The sequence below is a fragment of the Leuciscus leuciscus genome (genome assembly GCF_965113295.1).
Source record: "Leuciscus leuciscus genome assembly, chromosome: 9".
Taxonomy (NCBI): Eukaryota; Metazoa; Chordata; class Actinopteri; order Cypriniformes; family Leuciscidae; genus Leuciscus; species Leuciscus leuciscus.
The window spans coordinates 5,008,011-5,020,510 of record NC_138733.1 but is presented as its reverse complement, the minus strand read 5'-3'; the positions used below and the strand labels follow the sequence as shown (position 1 = coordinate 5,020,510).

General features: G+C 40.6%; 1 protein-coding gene across 1 annotated transcript in view; it reads left to right on the top strand.

Annotated features, from left to right (window-relative positions):
• Positions 1-12,500, top strand: part of igsf11 (immunoglobulin superfamily member 11) — a gene marked incomplete at its 3' end in the record, with an annotated part of 127,504 nt that overhangs the window by 95,238 nt on the left and 19,766 nt on the right. Inside the window, exon 2 of the mRNA XM_082180091.1 lies at positions 2,122-2,285. Within this exon, the coding sequence (XP_082036217.1) occupies positions 2,122-2,285 (164 nt within the window). The remainder of the gene's footprint in view (positions 1-2,121; positions 2,286-12,500) is intronic.

Below are 12,500 nucleotides of genomic sequence, written 5' to 3'. Positions count from 1 at the left end.
GTCGACTTCATCTATTGTGCAGCTGGTGAGGCTCTGTCTTCTTCCCACGTGATTGGCCGGATGATAATCATGTGATATTGTGTTAACGAGGCTTGGGAAACATGAGCCTGTTCATCTCCCCTCAATTAGAGGCATTGTGCTGTTCGTTCAGATGCTAATCCAATCAGATTCATGAATGAGGATGTTCTTTTTAAAACAAACAATATCTCCATAAATAGCATTAAATATACACCTGGTAAAATCATGTTTTTATGGATGATATATTTTGATTGCAGGTCATAATGAGCATGAGTTCTCATAACACCCACAGACCTCCGAGGATGTAACCCAGTTTAAGACGTTTAATGTGTTTAGCTCATGCAAACATAAGCCATGGTTGTGTATCATGTGATTGTGTTTGACCTAATCACACCATCAAAACAGGATGTACCTTCTTCTTTTTACCCATCTGGCATTCACATGCTTATTCAATGTCATAGATCAAGGTCGAATCACTGTTTTTTACTTTTGTTTTGATTTTTGCTAATTGAAACGGTTGCATTATTCCTGTTTCGTATGCGTTTCATATGTATGATTAATATGCTGAAAATCTTAAAGAGGCCATATTATGCCCTTTTATATAGTCGTGATGTAGTTTTTGTCCTTTACTAGAACCGGTTTTCCTTCTTGAATGTTGATTATTTTCCTCATATTCTCCATTGTTGCGGCTCCTCTCTTCCCAGTCTGTCAGTAACGCTCTGTTTAGTTCCTGTATCTATGAAGCTCCTCCTTCTGAAAAGCACACTGTGCTCTGATTGGTCGGCTGGAGCAGTGTGTTGTGATTGGTCGAGCGCTTCGAGTGTGTTTGGGAAATGTCCCGCTCTCACCATAACCACCAGTTTCAACACACTACTAACTAACTCAACCAGGCCCCGCCCCTTTATTCTGCGTATTAATTATTTAAATGAGGAATATTGTGACGTGTTCGTTCCCGGAAGAAACTCAATGGAGGCGTTTCAGGGAGTTCAGAAACACTGACATGTGAAATTCTGCAATGCAACTCGATCATCTAAACGAATATGATTAGATGATAGAGTAAATATTCAACCCAATCGTCTAATCATATTCGTTTGATTAATAATTTAGTTTCGCTGCTCCAAATGATTGGATTGTGCTACAAAAGTCATTGAAATTGGAGTAATTTATTTCAATCTCTGCATTAAAAAACTATTAGGGAGTGTTTTTATCACTGCTTGTGAATGTTTTAAATTAACGTATATGTGTGTGTGTATTGTAATATGTAGTATGTCCTTCAGGAGATCATAATTCTCCTGCCAGGCTGTTGTGGAAATTAAGAACTTGTTCTTGAGGGACTTGGTAAAGGTTAATAAATAAACACTGAAACACCGTGTCCTAACCGATGCGATAAGATTCCAGCAACAAATCATTTGTCCGTCCACACTAGACGCCACGCGACTGCGAGATCATGCGTCAAAATCAATCAAAACCCACAGCCAATCAGAACAGCGTGTGGGCGGAGTCCACACTCGCAAGAAAATGAATAAGTTGCTACATAATCAAATTCACAAATATTACACCATTTAAACATTATTAAAAATACTTAGGCTGAGTTACAAAAACAATCTTTGTCAAAGAATACACTTGTTTGTTCACAGTTTGAACGTTCTTGTTTCCATTTGTTTAATTTCAAGATCTGAGGTGAATTATCCATTGTTGCTTTTACAGCTACAAAGCTGGGGCACTAAATGATATTCAAAGTCACATGACACGCTTTTAACATTAAATAAAGCACATTAACAGTACCTGAGATGATCATCGCCACACTTTGTGTTTGTTGTTCCAGCGCGACGTCACAGAAAAATAGAAACCGTTTCTAAAATAGACTCGTCGCGTGTCGCCGTCGCGGCCGGTTAGGACAAACACTCTGACTAACATGGAAAATAACCTTTTATCGCGTGTAGTTAGGACACGGTGATGTAGAGAATAACTCAGAGCTTTTTCATGCTGAAACAGCAACATCACACACTAAAGAAAGATGAACACAGATTAGGTTCTCTGAGTGTTTCTTCGGCATGTTGTGTGTTACAGTAATTTGACTGGTGGTGTGTGTTCTTCCTGCAGTGTGTGTGCGTGCGCTGGAAGTGACGGTGAGCCAGAGCAGTGTCCAGGTGGCCCGAGGTCAGGCCGCCGTCTTGCCCTGTACCTTCTCCACGAGCGCTGCGCTCAATAATCTCTACATCATATGGATGGTCACACCACTGGCCAACGCCAACCAGCCAGAGCAGGTGAAGAACCACAACACACACACACTGACACACTGACCTGAACAACACTCGCATGCATTTAAAGGAGTGGTATAATGCCCTTTTCACAAGATGTCAAATAAGTCTCTGATGTCCCCAGAGTGTGTGTGTGAAGTTTTAGCTCAAATACCCCACAGATATTGTTATATAGCATGTTAAAATTGTCACTTTTTGAGGGTGAGCAAAAACACACCGTTTTGTGTCTGTTCCTTTAAATGCAAATGAGCTGCTGCTCCCGGCACAGGGGGCGGAGCTTCAACAGCGTGTGTTTTTTTACCTCACACACACACGCACTGAACATTTCAAAAACTTTTAGCCTTTTATGTTCAAACCGGAGTCAGACAATGATGGAGAGACTCAAGAAGAAGTGACAACATGTAGAAGCAACAGGACATTTCTGAATTAGCCTGACTACGTCAGACTTCGTACTTGCGCTCAATTTCAGTTCGCTTCTGTACTCAGTCTGATATAGCGACCTATCTCCCAGTTTTCCTCCGGCCTGAAAACAGCCGGCCAATCAACGAACAGAGGGCGGGCTGAGAGCCGTGACGTAGACGCTAAGCGCCGAGTTTAAGATTGAAGTTTAGGTTAGGGAAATCGAAAACGACCGCGTATATGGAGACACGGGATGCAATTCGCTCTGTTGTGGAGAATATTCCCGGCATTTGCAAACTGAAGCCCGTAAAAAAGTGACGGAAAACAAATGCTGATTTTAAATTTAGTAGATTTCCAAACAGGTAAAAGTACTGGACCTATTTCAAACCTAGCATTGTAGTGTTTAACCCACCTCGGTGACACTGCTCCGTGATGGCAAGTCCATGGCCTTCCTCGGCTTTTTTATGGTCCTTGGCGTTTTAGAGGGTGTATCTCAGTCTCTTTTATCTGTCGAGCTCGAACTGGCACCCTTTTGACAGGTCAGTGTCTTTCTTTTCCAGTCCTTAAATATTGCCATGTCATGCTGTAATCTTGCAATTAAGTTGCAGCATTTCCAACAGACTCGAGATGAACAAAGAGCTGTGTTTAACAGAACTAATCCTAACTTTGACAGTTGGCTGCAAATATTTTCTTGTTTCTCTCTACTGTCAAATATTAGTTTAGAGGCCCTGATTGTACCGTGGATGCGTAGATTTACTTCACATAATCTGCAAAAGTCGTTCACAGCCATGTTCACGCATCATACATGTGTTTACAGTGGAAGTTCGATGCGGCTGAGCCAGCGCATAACACACGTCATAACCAAACGTTATGTGATTGGCTTACGAGTAACCAATGATTTTAAACTTCAGACAAGCGCCCCCCTTCTTTAAAAGCAAATATCTAAGGATTGCTTTGAACTTTGAGCGTTGTAAGTTTGCAGATGTTGTTTATGCTCAAACAGCAACATTACACACTAACTAAAGTTAGAAAAGTGACATCATAATCAACCACCCCTTTAACAGACATATGAAACAATATTCAGCGGGAAGCCATTTAGAAGAGTGCTTGATTATATCCATAAGGATTAACCTTCACAGCGCATTCACAAAGTGCACACAACTTTTGCAATCCCGGGTAAGCTTCATAACGTCATATTTGACTAAAACCATATTATATTAATAACTTCTTAGCATTAGCAACATATGAATGTGCAAACATTTAAATGTCTTAAAAGTGACCATGTTTTTACTAGATTAAACAGCATTTTGTTATAAAATCTATACATACAAAGTCTATATTAATTTTTTAACTTAACATCAATATTATTCTGGATTGTTTTCAAACAAAATATATACATTTTACTTCCATAAACTGACAGATCAATCTTTCATGCTGCAATGGTTCATCAAAGTGTGAGAAGTCCCAAAAGTGTGTGATATATGGGAAAGAGGCTAAATATATTTTACAAAAGTATTTTTTAGACTAATCTTGAAAAATCTTGTGAGTATTCTCTCTAATTGCTAGTTCAGGTTTGGCTGAAGGCTACAGGTTGTCCAGTCAGAACAATTATGTCTCACTCAGGTTATATTCCAAATCGTTGTTTTATTAAAGGTGCATAGATGTGTGGTTCTGTGAATACAAAATACAGATATGAATATGGATACAAACATAAAACAATATGAATAAAGCTTATTTGGTAAATTACTGACGAATAAAGGTAAAATATAACACAATACAATCTCTATGATGAAATACTTGAATAAGTGGGAATGGATGTGTGTGCGCTAACGCTGTACACGAGCTGTGCACGAGCTGTGCATGCGAGCATGGCTACTGCTGCATGTGCGGTCAAACCGAGATGTAAACAACTATGAGCGCATGCGCGAGACCTGAGGTACAACATACAACTTTCTTCTCCGTCACTCATAGACAGTATAAGAAGTGGACAGAGTCATCTCATTGGAACTCAATTGAGACAAGTGAAGCCCGTTTTCAGCGATTTCTTAGGACTTCGTTCCTGACGCGCAGACTCAAACAGAGCTTGACGACGTAGATGTGACGTGAGCAACCCGTCTGTCTTCTAGTGGCTGTGGCATGAGAAATCTGAATCATTCCCTTCCGAATCTTGCAGAGACGGAGAGTGTGAGTAGGAGGTGTCCATGAGCTAGGAGCAGGAGCAACTTTTGCTAGGTATTCTGATTAATTATTTTGTCATTTTGCCTCCACGGCTCCCCGATTGCCCGCGAGCTTCTCCTCCCGTCCATACGGTAATCTCTCTACTGTGTGACAGAGAGTCGTGTGGTTATGACGCAATCGTTAGCCTACTTTTACAAAAACTGCTTCTACGGGGCCATAACGTAAGATACAAGGTAATGGAGCATTTTATACATTGTCGTGTTTCTTTAGAAATAAATAATGGAAAAAATGGAGTCTTCAAACGCCTCAGATGTAAAGTTATTCGCTGTCAAAGTGACGCCAAAATGAATGGGAGTCAATGGGATGCTAACAGCAGGTGAAGTTCTGCTACAAGATGGTGGCACGCGGCCGGCTTCAACTTCCGGTCGACTTCCTTCCCGCTTGCCGTCACTTTGCGAACTCCGGTGGAAAGTTTGGAATAGTCCATTTCTCACTGAATGACAGGGGTGACTGGGAGAGTCCATGTGCCAAAGGGGAACACTTTCTACAAATCTACTGTAACTTTATAGATAAGTCATAAACATTTGTGTAAAGCCAGATAACAATGACCTAGAACGCAAACCTTTTTAAAATGGTTATATTTCTTAAAATAATTTAAAAAGCCTGAATAAATGTGTATTTTGATAGTCTGATATTTCTTCCGCTTGTCATTAATTTTATATCTTGTTAGATTTATGCTCTAAAAAAAAAAAAAAATTTAGTAAGAAAGAATAAGTCATAATATTTTATGCAAATTGCTTCTCAGGTAAATGTATCCTGTTATCAGGACATTTAGATATTTTTACTGGGAAACAATGCACAAATATGGATAAATTTTTTCCATTGTTTTATTGAATGCATTTTTTCCCGGGTCAAAACTGCCCTGAATGCATTGGGACGGTTTACTGGACGATGAAAAGTGAGATATGATATTATTGATCAGGAACATTTCTTGCTGGCAAAATAATCTTTTTAACACATTCGCTTGCTTGAATGCAAGTTAATAGGAAACTCCCCATCATGCACCTGTTCTCATGTCAATGCAACTGCAGGCGGTACAGTGTGATGCTACACAACTAGACCGCTCAGATCATAATCAATAAACATGTTTTAAGTATAGACCCCTTCATTGATTTGATTAGTTTTGCTGATTGAGCGTTGAACACAGTGTCTCACATTTCATGGTTTCCACATTTAGTACTTTTTTCCCCCTCTCAAGTCTCTCTTTGAAGACAGCATGTGACTGCCGGCTTCCTGTGGAGATTTCGCAGCGTCCCTGTGTTCATTAGCGGACTGAAGAAGCTGAAGTCGGGAGTGTGTTGGTGATTCATTAACTTATAAAACATGACCGTCATCTGACTTTGTGTACGGATGCGGTTCAACACCCTGTAAATACAGCAGGCCTTCACAAACATCCCCATGTTTACCACTGGAGGATTCATTCAGACACGCCAAGTAAACACATAAAAGCGGCCAACCAGGGTCACGGCACCAGAAATCACCCATAATTATTCTCACAGGATTCGTACAAGGTGCTTAAAGTGCTTGAATTTGACTTTTTGAAATTTAAGTCTCGGAAAACTTTTGAAAACAGCCATATTTCTGAAAAGTGCTTGAATTATTGGAAGACATCAGGCTTTATTAGAAAATAGTGTTTAATTTGATTGATAAAACCATTTTTTCACACACATCTGATTTTGATATAGAGCCATTTAGCATGGCTATGAGCGTGATATTGCTCATATAATTATTCAAGTATGATACAGCTTTCATACTTCACATCAATATATATATAGGAAGAGTTAAGATGCAAAAGCCTGCAAGTGCCATCTGAAATTTTCTTCTAGAATGATCATTTTTATCAAGCTCGTATATTTGAGTTTAGTAATTTCACTTAAATGACAATTAATAGGTAATTTTCATTGCCAATTAAGTGAAATTACCTAACTTAAATATATGAGCTTGATCAAAATTATCATTCTAGAAGAAAAGTTCAGATGGCACTTAGAGGCTTTTGCATCTGAACTCTTCATATATATATACAGTACAGGCCAAAAGTTTGGAAACATTACTATTTTTAATGTTTTTGAAAGAAGTTTCTTCTGCTCATCAAGCCTGCATTTATTTGATCAAAAATATATATTTTTTTATATTGTGATATATTATTACAATTTAAAAGAATTGGTTTTCAATTTATTATACTTTAAATTATCATTTATTTCTGTGATGCAAAGCTGAATGTTCAGGATCATTACTCCAGTCTATCACATGATCCTTTAGAAATCATTCTAATATGATGATTTATTATGAATGCTGGACACAGTTCTGCTGCCTAATATATTTGATGAATAAAAGGTTAAAAGAGCTGCATTTATTCAAAAAAAAAATTTCTATCTTCTTTTCTATCACTTTTTTATCAATTTAACACATCCTTGCTGAATAAAAGTATTGATTTATTTAAAAAAAAAAATAATTTTTAAATTACTGACCTCAAATGACTGACCAGTAGTGTATATTGTTGTTACAAAAGATTTCTATTTTTAAAACATTTGCTTCTTTTTTTTTTATTCATCAAAGTATCCTAAAAAAGTATCACAGGTTATGTGATGTATTGTATGCTTGCAAGTTTTGCATTTGAGACAGTAGAGATTCCGTAGTTAAGGGTGCTGAGAATGTTGGGAAATATTCGGGGGCGCGCGTTTGCGCAGATAAAAAAACTCAGAGTAAAGTTGTGGTCAGAAGACAGACATTCCGTCTCACGTGTTTTCTTTTGAATAGATACATCACAGAAAAATTGGCGACGAGGATAAAGTTTTGTTCACATTATGGCGCTTATTGGAAATATAGGCGAGTTTGTTCCGAAAGCAGAGTCTTGGTCGGCTTATATTGAACGGCTTGAGCAGTTCTTCGAGGCGAACGGCATACGCCAGGAGAAACAGGTTGCGACCCTGTTGAGTGTGATGGGAGCAACTACCTACGGTTTACTAAGGAACTTGGTACAACCAGAGAAGCCAAAGGATAAGTCTTACAAAGACATTGTGGACACTTTAAAGAATCATTTTGAGCCAAAGCCGTTGCTGATTGCGGAAAGATTCCGTTTTAATCATTGCAATCAAAGAGCTGATGAGACGGTGACGGAATATGCAGCGGAGCTGAAACAGTGCGCTGTGAGTTGTGAGTTCGGAGCAACGCTGGACGAGGCGTTGCGTGACCGTTTCGTAAGTGGAATCCGCAACGAAGCATGCCAACGGCGACTGTTGTCAGAATCTAATCTGACGTTTGCACGTGCGTTTGAGATCGCATTGAGTATGGAGACGGCGGAGAAAGACACACAACAGCTGAGAGGGCTCGACTCGCGCTCGGGTGTAGTGCATAAAGTGGATGCGCGGGCGCGAGCAGCGCAACATTCCGATCAGAGAGGGAAAAAGTGCTATAGATGCCATGGCAAAGATCACAGCCCTCAGGTATGTCATTTCAAGAATGCAAAATGCCACAATTGTGGGAAAATTGGCCACATCAAAAGAGCTTGCACTTGCAGAGGAAAAATGGAAGCAGGGAAAAGTAAACGTTATGTGGAGAAAAACACTAAGTATGTGGGGGTAGAGGAAGCTGAGTTGCCCATGTTTTCGCTACTAAGTGATGAGAACGGCAAAAAGTCATTCATAGAGGCATTTAAAGTAAATGGCAAAGAAATTATGATGGAAATTGATACCGGCGCGGCCGTGAGCATAATATCTGAGAAACTATTTCAAGCTGCGTTCTCAAAAGAGCCACTAGAGGTCACCGGAGTCAAGCTTAAAACGTACACAGGAGAGATTATGCCTGTGTTAGGACAGTTTCAAGCTAATGTGAGCTACGAAAAACAATGTGAATTGCTACCCGTAATAGTAGTAAAAGGGGAGGGACCAGCTCTGTGTGGCAGAAATTGGCTACAAAAGCTCACCTTGAACTGGAAAAAAATTAAACATGTCAGTCAAGTGCATCAAGCAAGGTCCCTTGAAGAGGTGCTAGAGTCGTGCTCAGAGGTGTTCAAAGATGAACTAGGCACGCTCCGTGGGCTTAAGGCAAAGATACTGGTGAATCCTGAAATTCCCCCACGCTTTTGTAAATCACGCCCACTGCCTTTTTCCATGAAAGCTCAGGTTGACGCAGAGCTGGACCGACTGGAGAAGGCTGGAATAATCACGCCAGTAAAACACAGTGAATGGGCAGCACCCATTGTGCCGGTGGTAAAAAAAGATAAAACCATAAGACTGTGTGGAGACTATAAATTAACTGTGAATCAAGCAGCTACTACAGAGACTTACCCACTACCTCGGATTGAGGAGTTGATGGCTACACTGACTGGGGGAACTGTGTTTTCTAAGGTTGACCTGGCTTCAGCGTACCAGCAGGTTCTTCTTGATGATGAGTCCAAACAGCTGCTAACCATCAACACACACAGAGGATTATTTGTCTACAATAGACTACCATTTGGTGTCAGTTCAGCACCCTCAATCTTTCAAAGAATCATGGAGAACATCATGAAAGATCTTGATGTCGTTGTTTATCTTGATGACCTTCTGGTCACTGGAAGGACAGAACATGAACATCTGCAGAGGCTACAGGCAGTGCTGCAAAGACTCCAGGAGAATGGCTTGAGAGTGAAAAAGTCAAAATGTGAGTTTGGGAAAAAGCAAATTGAATATCTAGGATTTGTGCTAGACAGCCAGGGCCTTCATCCATCTCCAGACAAAGTTGCTGCAATCCGGGATGCACCAGCACCCACCTGTGTGAAGGAGCTGAGAGCATTTCTGGGTTTGGTCAACTATTATGGACGTTTTTTGCCCAACCAAAGTACAGTGGCAGCTCCCCTCTACAGACTGTTGAGAGATAATGTACCATGGGAATGGAAGCAGTCAGAGCAAAGGGCTTTTGAAAAATGTAAAGACTTGCTTACGAACGAAAGGGTTCTGGTACATTATGATCCAAGTCTACCACTCACCTTAGCATGCGATTCTTCAGCATATGGGATTGGAGCTGTTTTGCAACACACCATGCCCACTGGAGAGGAACGTCCTGTGGCTTATGCCTCACGAACTCTGGCGCCTGCGGAGAAAAAGTATTCTCAAATAGAAAAAGAGGGGTTGGCGCTCATCTTCGGGGTAAAAAAATTTCACCAATATTTGTGGGGAAGAAAATTCAAGATGGTGACTGACCATAAACCTTTGTTGACTTTGTTCGGAGAGCATAAAAGTCTACCCACCATGGCAGCGGCCAGGATTCAAAGATGGGCAATCATCCTTTCAGCTTATGACTACCATATTGAATACTGTCCCTCAGAGAAACACAGTAATGCAGATGGACTTTCGCGTGTTCCCCTGCCGGACACGACTGATGTGGGCACAGCCGCCTTGTCAGAAAATATTCATGCACTAATGGCTGAACACTTCGAACATGCTCCTTTGAATGCGGACCAGGTGGCACGGGTAACACGCAGAGACAAGGTGTTGTCCAAAGTCCTGAAGTATGTCATGGAGGGTTGGCCGATGGATGTGGATGAAAGTTTGAAAGTTTACCACTCACGCAGATATGAATTGTCTGCAGAGAGAGGATGCGTGCTCTGGGGCACCAGGGTGATAATACCTGATAAACTGAGAAAAACTGTGCTGAAAGAACTGCACATCGGTCATCAAGGAATAGTAAAGATGAAAACTCTTGCCCGCAAATATGTGTGGTGGCCTAAAGTGGATGCAGATCTGGAGCAGGTTAGCAGAGCCTGTGAGCCGTGCCAAATGGAACAAAAGGCTCCACGTCAGGTTCCGTTACACCCTTGGGAATTTCCAGGTCAAAGCTGGAAAAGACTACACATAGACTTTGCTGGTCCTTTTCTAGGACACACATTTATGATACTTGTGGATGCATACTCAAAGTGGCTGGAGGTGTTTAGAATGCCTAACCTCACCTCACAAGCTACCATCGCAAGACTGAGGAGGTTGTTTGCGGCATACGGACTTCCGGAGCAAATTGTCACAGACAATGGAACACAATTTACGTCTGAGGAGTTCAAAAACTTCATGCATCTAAATGGCATTCTTCATTCAACGAGTGCGCCAGGTCATCCTGCTACCAACGGCCTTGCAGAAAGGTATGTGCAGACATTTAAAAGTGGAATAAAGAAACTTGCACACTTGACAATGGACTTGGAAGATAAGATCTCTCTTTTCCTAATGCAGTATCGCACTACTCCAAACTGCACTACTGGCCAATCGCCAGCAGATCTTTTTCTTAACAGACATGTGCGCACTCGCCTGGACTTTGTTTATCCAGATGTCACTGTCACTGTTCGCAGGAAGCAATACCTGCAGAAGTTCTATCATGATCAACGTGCTGTGGAGAGGTCTTTTTCTGCAAAGGATGCAGTGTACCTCCGTAACACCACAGGAGGAGGGAACAAATGGATTCCAGGTGTGATAGTAAAGCAAAGCGGGCCAGTGTCTTACAAGGTTCAAGGACGAGACACAGATGCCACTTTCAGGAGACATGGTGACCAGTTGAGACCCCGGGTTGTAGAGGATGAGCTTGTTAAAGAGACTGACTGTTCAGAGACTGACACTCCGATTCAACCCTGTGCACCAGAGGAAAAACAAGCTGTTCCTGAGCCTTCTCAAGAGGACTGTGGAGGGGTTACAGGGGTGGCTCCGAGTCCACGCCGCTCATCCAGAAGTAGAAAACCACCAAAACGTTTTGACCTGTAATCCATGAAACATACACCCATTGCAATAGCACTACGGTATAGGACTGCTATGGTCTTATATAGATACAATGCTTATTTTGTTCTCTGATGTTGCTTTTTGTTTTGTTTTGTTTTTGTGAAAAAAAAAAAAAGTAACTTATGTTGTTGGTAAAGCCAATAATGTTTTATGCCATGCGCGGGTTTCAGTGTGAATCTGAAAGTACCTTTGTTTAAAAAAGGGGGGTAATGTGATGTATTGTATGCTTGCAAGTTTTGCATTTGAGACAGTAGAGATTCCGTAGTTAAGGGTGCTGAGAATGTTGGGAAATATTCGGGGGCGCGCGTTTGCGCAGATAAAAAAACTCAGAGTAAAGTTGTGGTCAGAAGACAGACATTCCGTCTCACGTGTTTTCTTTTGAATAGATACATCACAGGTTATGAAAAAATATTAAGCAGCAGAACTGTTTCCAACTTTGATAATGAATCATCATATTAGAATGATTTCTAAAGGATCATGTGATAGACTGGAGTAATGATCCTGAAAATTCAGCTTTGCATCACAGAAATAAATGATCATTTAAAGTATAATAAATTGAAAACCAATTATTTTAAATTGTAATAATATATCACAATATGACATTTTTTTCTGTATTTTTGATCAAATAAATACAGGCTTGATGAGCAGAAGAAACTTCTTTCAAAAACATTAAAAATAGTAATTTTTCCAAACGTTTGGCCTGTACTGTACTGTATATATACACACACACACACACACACACACACACACATTCAAGGGAGAAAAAATCAGTTTGAATTAGGAAAGCGAAATCTTTGTCATAGTATCCTCTCAATGGTCACTGAATTGCATGTGCTGCACTTTATTTGTACCA